Source organism: Taudactylus pleione, unplaced genomic scaffold, assembly GCF_031769625.1.
Source record: "Taudactylus pleione unplaced genomic scaffold, aTauple2 ptg000278l, whole genome shotgun sequence".
NCBI classification, from domain to species: domain Eukaryota; kingdom Metazoa; phylum Chordata; class Amphibia; order Anura; family Myobatrachidae; genus Taudactylus; species Taudactylus pleione.
Genome location: NW_028284680.1, coordinates 6,500,001 through 6,521,713, shown reverse-complemented (window position 1 = coordinate 6,521,713; position 21,713 = coordinate 6,500,001). Strand labels below are relative to the sequence as shown.

General features: G+C 50.1%; 1 protein-coding gene across 2 annotated transcripts in view; it reads right to left on the bottom strand.

Annotated features, from left to right (window-relative positions):
* The window catches only part of UBASH3B (ubiquitin associated and SH3 domain containing B), a 195,709-nt gene that overhangs the window by 35,566 nt on the left and 138,430 nt on the right, over nucleotides 1-21,713 (bottom strand). Inside the window, exons 3-9 of one of the 2 annotated variants that reach the window (XM_088481811.1) lie at nucleotides 18,736-18,922; nucleotides 16,327-16,525; nucleotides 12,608-12,792; nucleotides 11,039-11,247; nucleotides 9,026-9,158; nucleotides 741-861; nucleotides 24-146 (exon numbers count right to left, since the gene is read on the bottom strand). In XM_088481811.1, the coding sequence (XP_088337937.1) occupies nucleotides 24-146; nucleotides 741-861; nucleotides 9,026-9,158; nucleotides 11,039-11,247; nucleotides 12,608-12,792; nucleotides 16,327-16,525; nucleotides 18,736-18,922 (1,157 nt within the window). The remainder of the gene's footprint in view (nucleotides 1-23; nucleotides 147-740; nucleotides 862-9,025; nucleotides 9,159-11,038; nucleotides 11,248-12,607; nucleotides 12,793-16,326; nucleotides 16,526-18,735; nucleotides 18,923-21,713) is intronic. The other variant, XM_088481812.1, reaches the window with a different exon arrangement.

Here is a 21,713-nt window from a genome sequence, read left to right as displayed (position 1 = left end):
TCATAGAGCGATGTAAAACTCACCCACAAGTTGAGCTTGCGTGCACCCAAAGACCGTTATGGGAGCGTCCTTCTCATACTCCCTGTAGCTCCCACTTCTTTGCGGTAAACTGGGCAGCATGTTCAGGTTCGTTCGTACATAGCGGCCTGCGAATGACCAGCACACGGTAACGAGTAATGAGTAATGACAGGTAAAGCAGGAGAATGATCACGCTGTAATACCGTATTATGGCAGAGACTTATCAAGTAGGGAAAAGATTGGCCAAGTGGAAAACTTCCCCACAGCAACCAACCAGATTCTCCCTATCATTTATAAAGTACATACTGTAAGATGACAGATATAAGCTGATTGGCTGCTATGGGCAACTTCTCCACTCAGGTGATAGAGCTGCCCCTGTATACTGATTCTGAGGGCTATATGGGCTGTTAATGCCAGAAGTTTCTCTGGGTATAATATTTTTAGCCTGGTTGTTAAGGCCTAATAAATCTAGCAGTAAATATGGATCATTCTAAAGACCGTGGTACACAATCACTGTGCGCCATCTGCCACGACAATGGTACGCCATTTAGTTCAATGATAGATGCGATTTGCAATAATAACGTCCATCTACCTCACAAGTTTTTGTCCTACGCCCCCAGGAAAACGCACCTAACTGAATGTCGATCAATACGGTTTGCACAACAGGAACCATGTTTTTCCATAAAGTGAACACCACATACGTTTATTCAATGGACACTGACCTTTTGCATCAAAACATTGAGATAGCCAATATTTCCCAAAGACCACGTCCATCCGCTCGCCGTGGCGACACACGAAGAGACATCGCTTCTTGGGGCCCGGCTGACTGTTCATTCTCAGGGGCTGGGTAAGAATGAGATTTGGTAAACTCTGATGACCTGAAACCCTTAAGTAATGGTGGGTACACACTGGGCGATATTACTGAGCGAATGCACGATTACGACATCGTAATCGTGCAATCGCTCAGTAATCGTGCACTTTTATGTCGGAAACGACCAGAGATGCGCACTCCCGCTGGTCGTTTCAGACATTGTCCATCGCCTGAACAGGCAGCACAATCTGACGACCTCGTCAGGTTGCTGCATGTTGGGGAATGGGGGAGAGAGCCCGGCGCTGAACGATATAGTTAATGATATCGTTTAGCGGCTGTGCTCAATGTCATGAACGACATTGAGTACAGCCTGCCAGGGACACACTACATGATATCGCTCAGGGAGCATATCGTCTAGTGTGTACCCACCTTAACTCTCTGGAAACATCACTGGACAAACTGATTTGCAAACCCCCACCCCCAGTCCATAATAAGCACAAATATGTCAGTCACACATCAGCCTGATACATCAGCATGACAATTGTGCATAGTCTCAGTCATTCATTATAAGGCCACTAGGGGGCAGGCATTTATCATGCAGCACATACGGTACAGTACAGTCCTGTATATATACTGTACACACAATACACTGCAGCAATGTGACCTAACAGTGACTGTAAAAGACACAAGTTCCAGTAAGTAACGCACACACCGCATGTGTACACACCGTACAGACCTCAACGTTACACAATTAGCTGTTTACAGACAAAGCAAATACAAGCAACATTTTCCATTTCCTCTTTAGTTTAAATAAGAACCAGAACTCATTTGGAGAAGGGGCCACTTCCAGCTTACGGCTAATTCTGTACTAAAAGTATCAGCACTCTGTTCCGGTGTCCTTTCACGGGTTCACCAGTAACACCGATGTAGCCCCAGTTCCGGAGTTTATAAGAGCACGTGAAGGGGTTATTGCGCTTATTAAAAGCAATACGCACATTTCTTTCTTTTTGGAATATCAGAGTTCCGAAATATATGTCCTAGATTTAGCAGGACACACAGGGCCTGATTCAGACCTGCTCGCAAGATGCGATCGCTCGCTTGCAGAAAAGGGCCGGATATTTAAATTAAGCGCTCGCACAGCGTCGCATAAGGACACCCGCTGTGTGTTAGCGAGCTACAGCAAAGTGCGCTCGCAAGTGTCTGAAGACGCCCCCTTGCCACTCGCAACCCACGTAATCTCCGGGAAATGTTTGATTAATCGGGACCATCGTCAGGCATCGGAGCTGCTCGCAGCCCTTGAGGTTACCTTAACCTGCCGCAAGCACAGCGATCAGTGCGGGATGAAATACATGCAGGTGACGTGTACAATGACGCTAATTATGCATGCCCTTTAAATGCCGTTTTGGCGGCCAGACACGCCTGCGTTCGCACATCCACTCCCCCGTTCACATGAACCTTCCCGTTACCACCCACAAACGGCAATATCTGTCTCTCAAAGCGAGCGAACGCGCCTTAGCGAGCGGGTCCGAATCAGGCCTATAGTGACATACCGCTGTTCTGCAATGCATTATATAGACTGCAGACAGAAAATATATATGTACATAGGCCCTCATTCAGAGCCGTTCGCTATTTGCGTTCGTTCAAAAACAAGGGGTGGCTATGCAAATGATCCGTTCGCACATTGCAGTCTGTTCACACCGCTAAGTCTGAACGAGCGAGCGAAACATACGCTCGTTTATTTGATAAAAACGCCCCCTGGCCGCTCGCACCATACGTCATGTCCGCTATTTATTAGATTAATCGAGTACATCGAACAGGATATGAACTGCTCGCTATTCTTGTGGTTGGTTTTTTCAACCGCTATTTTGCGAGCAGTTTTGAGTTAAAAAAAAACAAGTGACGTGGTCATTGACGCTGCTGTATTAATTATGCACACCCATAAAACGCCCGTTTTGACCTTTTGGCACGCCTGCGTTCGGATCTCCACTCCCCGTTTTCAAGCACCTTCCCCTGTTACCACCCACATACGCCTCATTCTGTCACTCAAAATAGCAGGCACTCGCTATATTGCGTACAAATGATTTTCGGCCGCACTGACTGGTTCGCGCATGCGTACTAAAAACCGTACGCATGCGCAGATGTGCGAACATCGCTCGGAACGAGCATACTGCCGCTAGCGAGTGGCTCTGAATGAGGGCCATAGATCACTATTATGTATAAAGATATATAGCACTTACAGCTACCAGCAGGACTGACAATTAGTAATTATTATACTGTTATTGTTATCATCATTGGTCTCATCGCGGGCTCATAGGAGGGTCTCATGCCCAGATTATTATTAGGATAATGTGACATCAGGACAAGGCACATTGCAATCAATGCAAGCGCTGGACAATGTCATTATTTGGACATGTACTCAATTGAACAAAAACCTGACTTAGCTGCGCAAGATGGAGGTATTGTTAGATTGCGTCACAGAGATCATAACATGTGCTCAGTCTACAATGAAGACAATACACACGTCCCATTATGGTCCTGGGTTATTCAGTATATAAGTGAAGGTAAAACTGCACCGATTTAGGGGAAGAAGGTACACATTACATTTAGTGCTGTGACCTTACAGTCTAACACTCTACATTTTCACCATGTCGACCGTTTGCACCTGTCGATCGTCACCCATGTCGACATTTTAACCATGTCGACCTTTTGTACCTGTCGACCTATTGCCTGTCTACCAGCTGGTGTAGATCTTCTGAATGTCTATCTAATTAGTGTAGATCGTTTAGTCCACACCCCCTGGAAACAGGGCTTTGCACATATACACACATCATGCGCTAAGGCGGAGACGTCACATGTGAGACCATGGTAAGCTCCTGTGCAGGCCAAGTCCCGTGTCATTGGGGTGGGGGGGAGGGGGGTCATGCTTTCATGTGAGGTGTTAGTCCCACAGGTCACTGACAGTCCATTATCTCAGAGCTGCAATTGTCTGACGCTTTCATTTCATACAGCGGTTTCCTCTCACAGTTCAGCTTTCACCTGGGGTTACACAGTCATGTGCTGAGGTAGAGAGTGGGGGTATAACTCACTAGTGCTTCCCAGTCAGGGATCTTTCCTGTGTCTCATTTATCTGTGTGACCAGGGGAGGGGGGATCGGGGTGCAGGCATCGCTGTGTCTCAGTTATCTGTGTGACTAGGGGAGAGGGGATCGGGGTGCAGGCATCGCTGTGTCTCAGTTATCTGTGTGATTAGGGGAGAGGGGATCGGGGTGCAGGCATCGCTGTGTCTCAGTTATCTGTGTGATTAGGGGAGAGGGGATCGGGGTGCAGGCATCGCTGTGTCTCAGTTATCTGTGTGATTAGGGGAGAGGGGATCGGGGAGCAGGCATCGCTGTGTCTCAGTTATCTGTGTGATTAGGGGAGAGGGGATCGGGGTGCAGACATCGCTGTGTCTCAGTTATCTGTGTGATTAGGGGAGAGGGGATCGGGGTGCAGGCATCGCTGTGTCTCAGTTATCTGTGTGATTAGGGGAGAGGGGATCGGGGTGCAGACATCGCTGTGTCTCAGTTATCTGTGTGATTAGGGGAGAGGGGATCGGGGTGCAGGCATCGCTGTGTCTCAGTTATCTGTGTGATTAGGGGAGAGGGGATCGGGGTGCAGGCATCGCTGTGTCTCAGTTATCTGTGTGATTAGGGGAGAGGGGATCAGGGTGCAGACATCGCTGTGTCTCAGTTATCTGTGTGATTAGGGGAGAGGGGATCGGGGTGCAGGCATCGCTGTGTCTCAGTTATCTGTGTGACTAGGGGAGAGGGGTGCAGGCATCGCTGTGTCTCAGTTATCTGTGTGATTAGGGGAGAGGGGATCGGGGTGCAGGCATCGCTGTGTCTCAGTTATCTGTGTGATTAGGGGAGGGGGGATCGGGGTGCAGGCATCGCTGTGTCTCAGTTATCTGTGTGATTAGGGGAGAGGGGATCGGGGTGCAGGCATCGCTGTGTCTCAGTTATCTGTGTGATTAGGGGAGGGGGGATCGGGGTGCAGACATCGCTGTGTCTCAGTTATCTGTGTGATTAGGGGAGAGGGGATCGGGGTGCAGGCATCGCTGTGTCTCAGTTATCTGTGTGATTAGGGGAGAGGGGATCGGGGTGCAGGCATCGCTGTGTCTCAGTTATCTGTGTGATTAGGGGAGGGGGGATCGGGGTGCAGACATCGCTGTGTCTCAGTTATCTGTGTGATTAGGGGAGAGGGGATCGGGGTGCAGGCATCGCTGTGTCTCAGTTATCTGTGTGATTAGGGGAGGGGGGATCGGGGTGCAGACATCGCTGTGTCTCAGTTATCTGTGTGATTAGGGGAGAGGGGATCGGGGTGCAGGCATCGCTGTGTCTCAGTTATCTGTGTGACCAGGGGAGGGGGGATCGGGGTGCAGGCATCGCTGTGTCTCAGTTATCTGTGTGACCAGGGGAGAGGGGATCGGGGAGCAGGCATCACTGTGTCTCAGTTATCTGTGTGATTAGGGGAGAGGGGATCGGGGTGCAGGCATCGCTGTGTCTCAGTTATCTGTGTGATTAGGGGAGGGGGGATCGGGGTGCAGGCATCGCTGTGTCTCAGTTATCTGTGTGATTAGGGGAGAGGGGATCGGGGTGCAGGCATCGCTGTGTCTCAGTTATCTGTGTGACCAGGGGAGGTAGGATCGGGGTGCAGGCATCGCTGTGTCTCCGTTATCTGTGTGATTAGGGGAGAGGGGATAGGGGTGCAGGCATCGCTGTGTCTCATTTATCTGTGTGACCAGGGGAGAGGGGATGGGGGTGCAGGCATCGCTGTGTCTCAGTTATCTGTGTGATTAGGGGAGAGGGGATCGGGGTGCAGGCATCGCTGTGTCTCAGTTATCTGTGTGATTAGGGGAGAGGGGATCGTGGTGCAGGCATCGCTGTGTCTCAGTTATCTGTGTGACCAGGGGAGAAGGGATCGGGGTGCAGGCATCGTTGTGTCTCAGTTGCCTGTGTGATTAGGGGAGAGGGGATCGGGGTGCAGGCATCGCTGTGTCTCAGTTGCCTGTGTGATTAGGGGAGAGGGGATCGTGGTGCAGGCATCGCTGTGTCTCAGTTATCTGTGTGATTAGGGGAGAGGGGATCGGGGTGCAGGCATCGCTGTGTCTCAGTTATCTGTGTGATTAGGGGAGGGGGGATCGGGGTGCAGGCATCGCTGTGTCTCAGTTGCCTGTGTGATTAGGGGAGAGGGGATCGGGGTGCAGGCATCGCTGTGTCTCAGTTATCTGTGTGACCAGGGGAGAGGGGATCGGGGAGCAGGCATCACTGTGTCTCAGTTATCTGTGTGACCAGGGGAGAGGGGATCGGGGAGCAGGCATCGCTGTGTCTCAGTTATCTGTGTGATTAGGGGAGGGGGGATCGGGGTGCAGACATCGCTGTGTCTCAGTTATCTGTGTGACCAGGGGAGAGGGGATCGGGGTGCAGGCATCGCTGTGTCTCATTTATCTGTGTGATTAGGGGAGAGGGGATCGGCGTGCAGCCATCGCTGTCTCTCAGTTATCTGTGTGATTAGGGGAGGGGGGATCGGGGTGCAGGCATCGCTGTGTCTCAGTTATCTGTGTGACCAGGGGAGAGGGGATCGGGGTGCAGGCATCGCTGTGTCTCAGTTATCTGTGTGACCAGAGGAGGGGGGATCGGGGTGCAGGCATCGCTGTGTCTCAGTTATCTGTGTGATTAGGGGAGAGGGGATCGGGGTGCAGACATCGCTGTGTCTCAGTTATCTGTGTGATTAGGGGAGAGGGGATCGGGGTGCAGGCATCGCTGTGTCTCAGTTACCTGTGTGATTAGGGGAGAGGGGATCGGGGTGCAGGCATCGCTGTGTCTCAGTTATCTGTGATACCAGGGGAGAGGGGATCGGGGTGCAGGCATCGCTGTGTCTCATTTATCTGTGTGATTAGGGGAGGGGGGATCGGGGTGCAGGCATCGCTGTCTCTCAGTTATCTGTGTGATTAGGGGAGAGGGGATCGGGGTGCAGGCATCGCTGTGTCTCAGTTATCTGTGTGACCAGGGGAGGGGGGATCAGGGTGCAGGCATCGCTGTGTCTCAGTTATCTGTGTGACCAGGGGAGAGGGGATCGGGGTGCAGGCATCGCTGTGTCTCAGTTATCTGTGTGATTAGGGGAGAGGGGATCGTGGTGCAGGCATCGCTGTGTCTCAGTTATCTGTGTGACCAGGGGAGGGGGGATCGGGGTGCAGGCATCGCTGTGTCTCAGTTATCTGTGTGATTAGGGGAGAGGGGATCGGGGTGCAGGCATCGCTGTGTCTCAGTTATCTGTGTGATTAGGGGAGAGGGGATCGGGGTGCAGGCATCGCTGTGTCTCAGTTATTGGTGTGATTAGGGGAGGGGGGATCGGGGTGCAGGCATTGCTGTGTCTCAGTTATCTGTGTGATTAGGGGAGAGGGGATCGGGGTGCAGGCATCGCTGTGTCTCAGTTATCTGTGTGATTAGGGGAGAGGGGATCGGGGTGCAGGCATCGCTGTGTCTCAGTTATTGGTGTGATTAGGGGAGGGGGGATCGGGGTGCAGGCATTGCTGTGTCTCAGTTATCTGTGTGATTAGGGGAGGGGGGATCGGGGTGCAGGCATCGCTGTGTCTCAGTTATCTGTGTGATTAGGGGAGAGGGGATCGTGGTGCAGGCATCGCTGTGTCTCAGTTATCTGTGTGACCAGGGGAGAGGGGATCGTGGTGCAGGCATCGCTGTGTCTCAGTTGCCTGTGTGATTAGGGGAGAGGGGATCGGGGTGCAGGCATCGCTGTGTCTCAGTTGCCTGTGTGATTAGGGGAGAGGGGATCGTGGTGCAGGCATCGCTGTGTCTCAGTTATCTGTGTGATTAGGGGAGAGGGGATCGGGGTGCAGGCATCGCTGTGTCTCAGTTATCTGTGTGATTAGGGGAGAGGGGATCGGGGTGCAGGCATCGCTGTGTCTCAGTTATCTGTGTGATTAGGGGAGAGGGGATCGGGGTGCAGGCATCGCTGTGTCTCAGTTATCTGTGTGATTAGGGGAGAGGGGATCGGGGTGCAGGCATTGCTGTGTCTCAGTTATCGGTGTGATTAGGGGAGGAGGGATCGGGGTGCAGGCATCGCTGTGTCTCAGTTATCTGTGTGATTAGGGGAGAGGGGATCGGGGTGCAGGCATCGCTGTGTCTCAGTTATCTGTGTGATTAGGGGAGAGGGGATCGGGGTGCAGGCATTGCTGTGTCTCAGTTATCTGTGTGATTAGGGGAGAGGGGATCGGGGTGCAGGCATCGCTGTGTCTCAGTTATCTGTGTGATTAGGGGAGAGGGGATCGGGGTGCAGGCATCGTGTTACTTTCTTACAAGTCACCGGTTAGACCACAATTTGAACATGGGGTTCAGTTCTGGGCAATGGGCTATAAGAAACACATGAACAGTATTCTAGGATGAATAGTATTATGAGCAATAGGCCACCAAGGCCACAATTTGTGCCTAATGCCACTGAAGCCACAATTAGTGCCCCCGAGGCCATATATAATGCCAGCGAGGCCACATCTAGTTCCACCGAGACCATATCTAGTGCCGCCGAGGCCATATCTAGCACCGCAACACGACTTGTGACACCAAGGCCACAAAGGTCATATCTAGTGCAGCCGAGGCCACGACTAGTGCTGCAGTGCTACTTAGCTATTTCTAGTGCCGTTGAGCTCATCTCTAGTGCCACCGAGGCCACATTTATGTCAACTGAGGTGATGTGTACGGCGCTGTGTTAACCTGGGAGGTGAAGCATAAACAGAATTCACAGTAGGGATTAATAGATCAATATAAGGTCTCCACTGTCAGAGTTTACAGGACAGACTTAAACGCCAGATAACAGAAAAGGGAACCAGCTGGGCCAGGGTCCATCAAACGACTGCAATCACTAAAGAGGAGCAGTGCAGTCCTTAGCCATCAACTGATCCCTACTGCGAGGTTGGTTTTTACACAAGGACAGTACAACAAATAAAGCCTCCAGTAGATTAAAGCATGGATAAAAGAGTAACGGATATATGTGAATTACACTGGCACTTGCACGGTGGCATTGTTCCGGTGCCCTGAACTGGCGGCACATTTTGCATTATAAAGGTGGACTTTGTCACATTGAGGCCAACCACCAGATCGTGCGAGCCATGTACTTTATTACATGTATGTTACATGTTCCTTACCTGCATGGGCTGGCAGATAATGGTAAGTGCCGCTGTGTCCCCCAGACCGTGGTCATCCAGCTGTCTCCTGTCCAGCACCGCGTCGCTGAGAGGGTAAGAGGAGGCTCCTGCCACGTTAAGGAGGGAGTATGACCTGCAGAGCACAGGGAGGGCTTAGCATTAAGCAGCGTGTACATTCTATGACCAGATGCAGCATGACGCTGTACAGAGGAGGCTCCTGCCACGTTAAGGAGGGAGTATGACCTGCAGAGCACAGGGAGGGCTTAGCATAAAGCAGCGTGTACATTCTATGACCAGATGCAGCATGACGCTGTACAGAGGAGGCTCCTGCCACGTTAAGGAGGGAGTATGACCTGCAGAGCACAGGGAGGGCTTAGCATAAAGCAGCGTGTACATTCTATGACCAGATGCAGCATGACTCTGTACAGAGGAGGCTCCTGCCACGTTAAGGAGGGAGTATGACCTGCAGAGCACAGGGAGGGCTTAGCATAAAGCAGCGTGTACATTCTATGACCAGATGCAGCATGACTCTGTACAGAGGAGGCTACTGCCATGTTAAGGAGGGAGTATGACCTGCAGAGCACAGGGAGGGCTTAGCATTAAGCAGCGTGTACATTCTATGACCAGATGCAGCATGACTCTGTACAGAGGAGGCTCCTGCCACGTTAAGGAGGGAGTATGACCTGCAGAGCACAGGGAGGGCTTAGCATTAAGCAGCGTGTACATTCTATGACCAGATGCAGCATGACGCTGTACAGAGGAGGCTCCTGCCACGTTAAGGAGGGCGTATGACCTGCAGAGCACAGGGAGGGCTTAGCATAAAGCAGCGTGTACATTCTATGACCAGATGCAGCATGACGCTGTACAGAGGAGGCTCCTGCCACGTTAAGGAGGGAGTATGACCTGCAGAGCACAGGGAGGGCTTAGCATAAAGCAGCGTGTACATTCTATGACCAGATGCAGCATGACTCTGTACAGAGGAGGCTCCTGCCACGTTAAGGAGGGAGTATGACCTGCAGAGCACAGGGAGGGCTTAGCATAAAGCAGCGTGTACATTCTATGACCAGATGCAGCATGACTCTGTACAGAGGAGGCTACTGCCACGTTAAGGAGGGAGTATGACCTGCAGAGCACAGGGAGGGCTTAGCATTAAGCAGCGTGTACATTCTATGACCAGATGCAGCATGACGCTGTATAGAGGAGGCTCCTGCCACGTTAAGGAGGGAGTATGACCTGCAGAGCACAGGGAGGGCTTAGCATAAAGCAGTGTGTACATTCTATGACCAGATGCAGCATGACTCTGTACAGAGGAGGCTCCTGCCACGTTAAGGAGGGAGTATGACCTGCAGAGCACAGGGAGGGCTTAGCATAAAGCAGTGTGTACATTCTATGACCAGATGCAGCATGACGCTGTACAGAGGAGGCTCCTGCCACGTTGAGGAGGGAGTAAGACCTGCAGAGCACAGGGAGGGCTTAGCATAAAGCAGCGTGTACTGTACATTCTATGACCAGACACAGCAAGACGCTGTACAGAGGCAGCAAGACTCTGCCTGGATATACCGTATGATGAGGACGCCAACTCTTCCCATATATGCAAATAATGTCGCACATAAAGTCTGAAAAAATTGTCCGGATCTACACTCATCGGGGGCGAATATTGTTCTGTCCTTTCTCAGTCCTTTGGTGAAACGTGTAGTAATGAATTAAATGCTGAACCTTGCCGCCATATACCCTACTTTCCATGTGCAGCCATATATGTATGATTCTGCCATAAAAAAAATATAATATAAATCTCGCAGGTAAATCGCCAAAATCTCGGCACTTGTTTCAACTGGCGGCCTATTACATCTTGCCCTCAGAGGCAGATTTATCGGACAGCGGCTCCCATGTGCGCAGAGGGAACCCCTCGGCTAATTGAATCAGCCCCTTGTATAAAGGCTGTGTGCCCCTCTCTCTCTATATAGATCTAGTTCACACAAAAAGCGATTAGGTCCGGTCTATGTCCCAACTTACGCATGAAACACCCAGGCGCCGCATTCATCGGCCTTCATGACATAATTTTCCGGTAAGAGACCGGAACAGCCGGTTGCCAGCGAGGACCCATAAATCCAGCCTTCACTGGCGATTGTCTGCTCTACAGGTGACATGAAGATAAAATCTCCGGGAACCAGCTCCAACTCGTCATCGTTTTGTGGCAGATACGGGTATAACACTTGTAGCGTCTGAGCAAAAAAAGACAAAAAAGAGGGTTACTAAAAGTTACCGGCTACATATGACCACTGCGCACCAACTGCTTAGTCACGCTTTCCCAAACTCCGCCACTACAGTCCAGGTTTTAAGGATATCCATGTTTAAGAACAGGTGACTTAATTAGTACCTCAGTCAAATTGATTTAACGATCTGGACTCAAACATAGATATTCTTAAAACCTGGACTGTACTGGCGGAATTTGGGAACCTGTGATCTATAAGACAACACAACAAACATTCACTTACACAGTGACATTTATTTACCAATGTGCGTCGATAACAATGATTTACTATTATCTAATCTATTATCACTACAATTTATCATTACAGTATCGCTGCAGCATCAGAGTGATACTCAACTGTCCTGCGCTACTGGCTGGCAGCAAGAGACATAGCTGGTGCCAGACAATTGTGGAAAACTAATATAGACAGATACATATACATACTAGTAAATAAATGGACCTGGGCCTCATCCCGTTATATACCACCCCCGTTCTCAGTCCTCTATTGTCCTGTCGTCACATCTAGGGCGTGATTCAGAGGGGCAGGCTAACTGCATGCAATGATGATACTCCTACATTTGGCCAATGTTTGGAGTACTGCGCAATGCGTGCCGATGGTTACCGCCAGGGGACGTAGAGCGAATTTGGACGCAGAAAGAGGCAATTTCGGTGGGCGCTTCTGGACGGTGACAGGAGAGTGGTTGGCCAGACACGGGTGTGTCGAGGTCAGCGACTGGGTCTAAAGAAGCAGGCGGCCATGTTCAGACAGAGATTCTGCCCCTCCGTAGGGCTGGAGCAATCTTCGGTGGTGCGACCGATGGCGAGTTTTAATACGCACAGTGACGGATTAGCACCACTGCTGGAGGGCGTCTCTATTGGAAGACCATTGGCCACAGCACCTGAATAAGGACCCGGCTGTGGCAATAGGCCACTAACGTGCCCGGCACACGCACTGCACATTAGGTGCGAGGTGCGTGCATGCCGCAGCCGCGATCAGGTCACCGCGCAAATGTGCCTGACGACCTAATGTTATCAGGCTCTGATATTATAATACTTAGATACACATATACTGTATATGAATTCATGGACTGTTTTACAATCTGAGAGGAAGCATTATTAAATAAAGCCGTTTAGTCTATTAATGCTGTACACATCCCGAGACGGAGGGACGGCGCCAATCCTTGTGACATGGCGGTACAATATAATGTAGTGAATACACAGAATAGCCGTCCAACGCGTGTTTTCCTGTAGGGTTAGACAAAATAATACAGGAATCCCCAGTAATGTGGCGCTATAATTAGGATGCTACTACATATAATAATATGGGTTACCTCGTGATTGGCGTAGCGGATGTCCCGAGAGAATATTGCGGCGACCCAATCGCAGCCGAGGTTTAAGTCGATGTTCTTGGACAGTTTCTCCAGCGTGGGCAGGTGGTTTGCCTGGAAGTGATAAGCCAGCGTCACATGTAACTGCTTCTTGTGGGGCTCCACGCGGACATCTGAAATAGATGGTGCTATCATCCAGCAACATATTACTAACATCTCTCTGATTACCGGAAGACTCCCGAGTACTGTCCCGGGCTAAAGCTGTAACACTGCTGCTATAGGCTGCTCTGTGTGAGTGTAGTGTACATAGGAAACGTTGCAGTAAGGTGTATGCATATGAAATTATTTAAGCCATGTACAAATAGACCACAGGTTCTCAAACTCTGGGCCTGATTCAGAGCCGGACGCTCTGACCAGAGCGCTCGCTCTGAATCAGGGCCCTCCTACATGAAAATGGAGCGTCCTCCTGGACGCTCGCATAGCTGTGGGTGACCACCCACAGCTATAGCGAGTGTCTATGATGATGGTCGCGATGGTCAAGACCATCGCGATCATCAGGCTTGCAACGGAGACCCTGCGGTAGGGTCTCGCTGCTGCAAGCCCTGGAGTGATTTTGGCTCTATCAGAGCCAAAATCACTCCCACTGACATCACTACTGATGTCAGTGGGGCCGGCTTCAGACGGTAGGCGTTCCCATGGGAACGCCTCCGTCTGGCAGCCACCCCCCCGGCACACTCACCAAAGGGGGCGTGCTGTCAATCAACATCGACAGCACGCCCCCTTTGGTGCGAGACCTGGAGCGATGGAGAGCCCGTCGCTAGCCGCGTCTCACGCATGCGCACGACGGAGCTCCCTCCGTCGTGCGCATGCGCAGTAGGGCACCATCGACCCGCTTGCGAGCGTCCTGCGCTCGCGAGCGGGTCTGAATCAGGCCCTCTGCCCTCAAGACCCCAAACAGTGCATGTTTTCCAGGTCTCCTCACAGAATCAAGTGAAATAATTAGCTCCACCTATGGATCTTTTAAAATGTGTCAGTGAGTAATGACTGCACCTGTGCACCTGCTGGATGACCTGGAAAATGTGTCAGTGAGTAATGATTACACCTGTGCATCTGCTGGGAGAACTGGAAAATGTGACCTGTGTGGGGTCCTGAGGAGCGAGTTTGAGAACCACTGAAGTAGACAAACAAGGACAGATCATTGGGGTCTATGCACTAAGGGCCTGATTCAGACCCGTTCGCTATATGCGTGCGCTCGCAAGCGGCCCGATGTTCTGCATACGCGCATGCGCACGCTTCTTTCTGCGCCTGCGCGAACTACTCACTGTGATCGCATACAGCTCGCTCGCCCTGCAAAGACAGCCCAGTGTAATGAGTGACAGGAGAGGGCGTTTGTGGGTGGTAACAGGGGCAGGACACTAATAATGGGGGAGTGGAGATGTGAACGCAGGCGTGTCTGAGTGTTTCAACGCCGTTTTAGAGGCGTGCATAATTAACAGGCAGCGTCATAGTACACGTCACTTTTTTTTTTTTACACCAATTTCCTCGCAATGCCTGCGCTAGGGTAAAGCTCCCACAAGCGCTGCGTTCACATCCGATGGTGCTCGATGTACCAATGTTTTAATACACTTCCTGGAGATGACGTGGTGCTGGTGGGCGGCTCTGCCTGTGTGATTGGGCGTAAACATACACAAAGTGGCCGCTCGCTAAGACATGGTGGGCGTGCTTATGCCTTGGCGAGCGATCGCTTCCCGTGATGTCACTTTGACAAATTTGCATACGCATCCAGCGAGCATACGATACGCAGATAGCGAACGGGCCTGAATCAGGCCCTAAGTCTAGGAGAGAGATAAAGTGGACGGAGATAAAGTACCAACCAATCAGCTCCTAACTGCCATTTTTCAAACACAGCCCGTAAAGTGACACATAGGAGCTAATTGGTTGGTACTTTATCGCTGTCCGAGGCTTAGTACATAGACCCCAATGTCACACATCTCACAGATGCAGTCGGGCTGAGCCTCTCATTTATATAACTACAGGTTATTTCATTTTAGTCCACTAAAGCAAACAGCAGGCGTAACTGAGGCGCGGCATGCGGACCTCCAGGCTTGTAACGTGAGATGAGATATAGGGATTGTAATACAGAGACGTGACTAGTTCAGCCTGCACATCCCTAACATACAGTACATAAAGGTCTCCCGGTCAGTTAGCAATCTCTGTAATCGTGGAAACAGACTGTGGGCTACACTGATTGTTTCCATGGCTGCAGAGGGCTGTCAGGTGTCAGAGGCAGTGTGTTTCTGAGGTTTCATCAGGCAATTTCAGTCAGAAGTTCCATTTCAAGAGTCAGTGCAAAATTTACAAAGCGGCGGTTTGACGGCGGTTTCTATTCTAAACCCCGGCGGTTTGGTGGCAGGTTCTATTCTATTCTAAACCCCGCCGGTTTGGTGGCAGGTTCTATTCTATTCTAAACCCCGGCGGTTTGGTGGCGGGTTCTATTCTGTTCTAAACCCCGGCGGCTTGGTGGCAGGTTCTATTCTGTTCTAAACCCCGGCGGCTTGGTGGCGGTTTCTATTCTGTTCTAAACCCCGGCGGCTTGGTGGCGGTTTCTATTCTGTTCTAAACCCCGGCGGTTTGGTGGTGGTTTTGCAGCGGTTTCTAAATGACAGCCCTGTTCTATTCTATTCTAAAATGTGTTTTGATAGCAGTTTTGCAGCGGTTTTGACCTTAGTAAATCTGCAGATAGCAAAACCGCAGCCAAACCACAGTCACAACACATTTTAGAATAGAATAGAACAGGGCTGTCATTTAGAAACTGCTGCAAAACCGCCACCAAACTCCCGGTGTATAGAACAGAATAGAACCCACCACCAAACCGCTGGGGTTTAGAATAGAATAGAAACCGCCGTCAAACCGCCGCTTAGTAAATTTTGCCCCCAGGGTGTATTCCAGTAAGAAACCGAAGCATATCAGCACTAAGGCCTGATTCTGAGTCGCACGCAATGGCGAGTTTCACGTAGTTGAGCGATTATTTAAACAACGTGTGAGCAAAAATGTTAGAAAACCCCTAGAGCGCATGTGTTACCCAGGGTGTGCGCACATAGGTGCTCCTGCATTCTATTCAGGCGGTAACATAAAGCTGGTGGAAAGGTTCAGGGCGTTCCTGGGCGATGACTGGTGGCGTATGAGGATGCATCAATCAGTATTACAGCATACACGGGCGCTAAAAGTCTTGCATATTTGGCTACATATAGGGAGACACACAAGGGAAGGCGTTTGTAGGCCATTTGCATAAACTTGCAGACGGGCGACCACCTGTAAACGCTGCTGCGCTTTTGAGTGCGACTCAGAATGAGGCCCTAAATGACAGGCTTTGACAGAAATATGGCAGCGTGGAGTGAGCAAACACACAGTTAACCCCGCTTTAAAATATTTGGAAATATATGGAGGGGTTGGTTTCGTTTTTAATAACTGGATTTGTTCCTTCATAAACGTTGGTTATATCCGCTGCTATGAACCGCCTCTGCGACAGGGGAGGTATAACGATCGGAAATAGACACCCAGCGTGCTGTTTTCCCCTTATACCCCCCTCTATCTCAGCCTTGTGAGAGTCATAAATACAATACACCAGCCATATTCTTTTAATAAAGGGAGCCTGTACTTATTATCGGACAGGCCGCGCCAGTTTCACCCGCTGGCGTTGCGTTTCATCAGATTCTCCCCACCTGTTTTTATCAAGGCTTCTTCAGCAAAATCTGCCGCAAACTTCTTCAGAATCTCGGCGCAGTCATCATTTACAAAGAGGCCGATGAAGTTGGAAGAGGTGTAGAGCTCCAACGGCAGGGGGTTGGGAAATTTGGATTTCCAGCGGGAGACGGTGGTCTGTAAAGCTTCACACAGCGCGTCCACGTTTTTATCCTCACACTGCAGATAGAGAACAGAAGTAATTGTGGTGGGTGCGCTCTTCCCCTCACTGCGCTAATGCCACGCGATACAATTGCAATGGGCAGCAATGCTATCTGGACGCACTAGTTACTGGGGATGACAGACCCCAACAGAATTGTAATATTTATCCTTATTGTTACCTAAGAGTGGCGTAATGCAGTCAAGATCTACTACAAAGTGCCTCATGCCTCAGCAATGCCCTACAATTGAAAGGCTGAATATCAAGACAGCCCCCCACAGCGTATCTTACATTAATGGTCCTACTTAGAGCCGAAAGCTATTAGAGCCGAAAGCTCTCTGGGGCTTGCGGCAGACGAGACCCTACCACAAGGGTCTCGTCGCAATCCCCGATGGTCTCGACCATTGCGACCACCAACCTGGTCACTCGCTAAGGCTGTGGGTGGTAACCCACAGCCTAGCGAGCGGCCAGGAGGCCGGATATTTTTGACATGCAGCCGCCCTCATTCAGAGCGAGCGCTCGCATTTTGCGAGCGGCTCTGAATGAGGTCCTAGGTGTATGACACATTTATGTATGACACAAGGGAGACGGGCAGTGACGGTTTTAGTGAAGCAAGTCAATGAAAGAACGGCGTCCAAGCGCTTTCTTACCTTACGCTGCCTAAACCGTTAAAGATCTATCACAATGATGGGGAAGCAATTGGGAAGCCGACTGCCTAAATACCGGCAGCCGGCTTCCCGACTGTCATATCCCGGCAAGGGTGAAATGCCGGGCGTCTAGATGTAGATGCCCGCATTTCCCCGACGCCGGGAGACCGGCGCCCGGCATCCCGATCATAGTGATGCCGGGCGCCGCGAGCGGACAGCCGCGGGGGGGAGGGTTAGGTTTAGGGCTCCCGGGGGGGACTTAGGGTTAGGCACCCCCCGGGAGGGTTAGGGTTAGGCACCCCCTCGGGGGACTTAGGTTTAGGCAGCGGGGAAGGGGGTGGTTAGGGTTAGGCACTTAGAGCAGGGATTACGGTTAGGCACTTGGGGGGGAAGTTAGGGTTAGGCACCCCTAAGGAGGATTAGGGTTAGGGGGGTTACGTTAGTAGATACTTACCTATCCACGATCGGGATTTCCAGCGCTGTCGGGCTTCCGCTGCTTCTAACTGCTCTTGTCGGGCTGCCGCTGACGGGAATCGAACTGCCGGCCATGCGGTATTTCATACCCATTCCCAACGATGGGCTTCATTTTATACCATGTAGAGATTGATACATATTATCCGATTTCTCCAGCAAAACTGACATAAGTTCTGGTTACTGATACAACATTTCAGCTTTTCCCTTTTGTTACCGTTCCTATTTCATTTATCTGAAGAACGATTCTTTCATTTCAATTCCCGGTAATAGTCGCCTTTGGCATGACAATAGATAAAGCTCGGACAGACTTTCCGTGGCTGGAGGTGACCTAAGTAAAGATTGTTTTTCTCATGGACAACTTTACGTGGCCCTTTTGCGTGTCACGTCCAAACTAAATCTTTTCATGTTGACGTCAGAAGTGGAAACGACTCATGTCATCTACAAATCAATGTTATAAGACCTCGGCTAAAAAAGACCATTGCAGTAAATTCAAAACTGCTCCCGTGTGAAGTCGGGTAGGGGGTCGCTAGTAGAATATATATAGAAAATATACACTGTACAAGTACGGCCACAATTCTGAGTAAATAGGCGTCACCATCCTTCGGCTTACAGCGCTGTTGCCTGGAGGTAATCCTTTGTTATGTTGCATCCGATCACCAGCGAAAACGCCCATTTCCACGGGCAATATGGCTTCTCGCCTTCAGAGAAATAGGCCTGTACGCCACTTTTACAGGGTGGCCTTTGGGAATAAGCACGGCAGTATCAGAGTAAAACTAAAGCTGCTCCGCTGCGATACTGCGAGAGGTGAAAGAGACGGGGGAGGGAGTATAGGGAAGCAGAAGATTTCACGTTATAATGCGACCGTGGAGGAACCTCGATAAAACCAGAACGTTTCGCATTTTCTACTCTAAGCCGCACAGTGTCTACATTTCAATCGCTGGGTTGTAAAATAAACCATGACTGGGGAACGGCCCGAGTCGGGATCTTCTTTCTGTAAGCACTTACGATCTCTGTTAACCTAAGGAAGACAATTTAGCGCAAGCGTCACATGTTCCCTCTGTAACTTTTGCTCCGACACCAAACGGCCACAGCGTGAACGCAGAACATACCATGAAGAACTGGCAGAGCGTGACGTGGGGGAATATATTGTGAGCCTTGTTCTTGCCGCACAGCTGCTTCGATTGTTGCCAGAAGTCCGAGAGTTTCTGGGCCAGGGGACCCATGGGCCGTAAGTACAGGACGTATTCCCGAGGCAGGGGGTCATCCAGGAAGGGGTCATCTATATGTGAGAACAGCCTGTAAGACAGCAACGTCTGCTCATAAATAGGGTCCTCATAACGGTTACACTAACACACATGTTCCCCGACGGCTCCGGTCATAGAGTCCAACACGCACAAAATAAGGTAACACAGTTACATCATACAGTCACCCGAATCCCATACATTCATAGAATAAGCAATGAGAATGACAGCAAAAAGAGGGACTGCACTGGGAAAATAAGGACACACAGGATCTTTACATACTATCAGCATAATAAATGACAAAATAACAATATGTACAGTCTAGTGGTGGAAGTCAGCCATAATGGGTAAATGGTCTCCATCATAAATAATGACCTAGGGAACCTGACCATGAATGGCCTCTTCTATTACATCATTGTGCTGGTTCTGGGGGGGCAGAACACGCCCGAGGATTGGAGCACACTGAGGGAGTGATCTACTCTATCCCGGCCTGGTATGCGAAGTGATGATCATCAATGGTTCACATCTGGCTCACATCGCTATCTATAGCATAGAGCGCAGAGCTCACAGTGCATCCGGAAAGTATTCTCAGTGCTTCACTTTTTACACATTTTGTTATGTTACAGCCTTATTCCAAAAGGGAATAAATTCATTTTTGTCCTCAAAATTCTACACACAATACCCCATAATGACAACGTCTAAAAAATTTTTTTCGATTTTTGCAAATTTGATAAAAAAAAACAAGACAACTAAGAAATCACATGTACATAAGTATTCACAGCCTTTGCTCAATACTTTGTTGATGCACTTTTGGCAGCAGTTACAGCTTCAAGTCTTTTTGAAGGTGATACCACAAGCTTGGCACACCTATCTTTGGGCAGTTTCGCCCATTCCTCTTTGCAGCACCTCTCAAGCTCCATCAGGTTGGATGGGAAGCGTCGGTGCACAGCCATTTTCAGATCTCTCCAGAGATGTTCAATTGGATTCAAGTCTGGGCTCTGGCTGGGCCACTCAAGGACATTCAGAGAGTTGTCCTGAAGCCACTCCTTTGATATCTTGGCTGTGTGCTTAGGGTCGTTGTCCTGCTGAAAGATGAACCATCGCCCCAGTCTGAGGTCAAGAGCGCTCTGGAGCAGGTTTTCATCCAGGATGTCTCTGTACATTGCTGCATCCATCTTTCCCTCTATCCTGACTAGTCTCCCAGTTCCTGCCGCTAAAAAACATCCCCACAGCATGATGCTGCCACCACCATGCTTCACTGTAGGGATGGTATTGGCCTGGTGATGAGCGGTGCCTGGTTTTCTCCAAAGATAACGCCTGGCATTCACGCCAAAGAGTTCAATCTTTGTCTATCATGGTCTGAGAGTCCTTCAGGTGCATTTTGGCAAACTCCAGGCGGGCTGCCATGTGCTTTTTACTAACGAGTGGCTTCCGTCTGGCCACTCTACTATACAGGCCTGATTGGTGGATTGCCACAGAGATGGTTGTCCTTCTGGAAGGTTTTCCTCTCTCCACAGAGGAATGCTGTAGCTCTGACAGAGTGACCATCGGGTTCTTGGTCACCTCCATGACTAGGGCCCTTCTCCCACGATCGCTCAGTTTAGACGGCAAGCCAACTCTAGGAAGAGTCCTGGTGGTTCCATTTACAGATGATGGAGGACACTGTGCTCATTGGGACCTTCAAAGCAGCAGATATTTTTTACCTCGAGACAATCCTGTCTCGGAGGTCTACAGACAATTCCTTGGACTTCATGCTTGGTTTGTGCTCGGACATGCACTGTCAAGTGTGGGACTTTACATAGACAGGTATATGCCTTTCAAAATCATGTCCAATCAACTGAATTTACCACAAGTGGACTCCAATTAAGCTGTAGGAACATCTCAAGGAGGTTCAGTGGAAACAGGATGCACCTGAGCTCAATTTTGAGCTTCATGGCAAAGGCTGTGAATACTTATGTACATATGATTTCTTATGGTGCATACACACACAACAATTTTTTGAACGATTATCGATAACGATATCATTTATCGTTCAAAAAAATTGTTCACTTTCTGAGTTAAAACGATGAACGATTATCGTTCATGCGTGTTCATGTTTGTAGTTTGTAGTTCAGTCAGACTCACCAACTCAACGATTTTCAGTAAGGGAATATGCAAAAATCGTTTGTAGTTAAGAAAAAAATCGTTCATTACATTTAGTAAATGAACGATTTTCAGGGCCGGCGCTACCACTCGGAAAACTTAGGCATTTGCCTAAGAGCGCTGGCCCTGCAGGGCGGTAGTGTGGACAGTACATAAGTGCCGTCCGCACTACACTATTAGCATAACAACAGCTACTACTGGGGGGAGACTACTATTGGGGGCATTGTTGGGGGGGAGGCTACTACTGGGAGCACGACTACTACTGGGGGCACTGCTGGGGGGACTACTACTAGGGGCACTGCACTAGTACAGGAGGCACTGAACAGGGGGGGACTAGTACTGAGGGCACTATATAAGGGGCACTGCATAGGGGGGGGACTACTACTGGGGGAATTATATAAGGGGCACTGCATAGGGGAACTACTACTGGGGGCATTACATAAGGGGCACTGTAGGCACTGTATAAAGGCTTGTGTAGCTATCTGAGGGGGGGGGGGGGGGGCGCAAGGCTGAAGAAATGCCTAGGGTGCCAAGAAACCTTGCACCGGCCATGACGATTTTAGTAAACGATTTTCGTTCATTCTTCCATTGAAAAAATGAACGAAAATAATTTACTAAATTCGTTCATTTACTAAATCGTGTGTGTATATGTGTGTATATGTGTGTATATGTGCGTGTATATGTGTGTATGTGTGTGTGTGTGT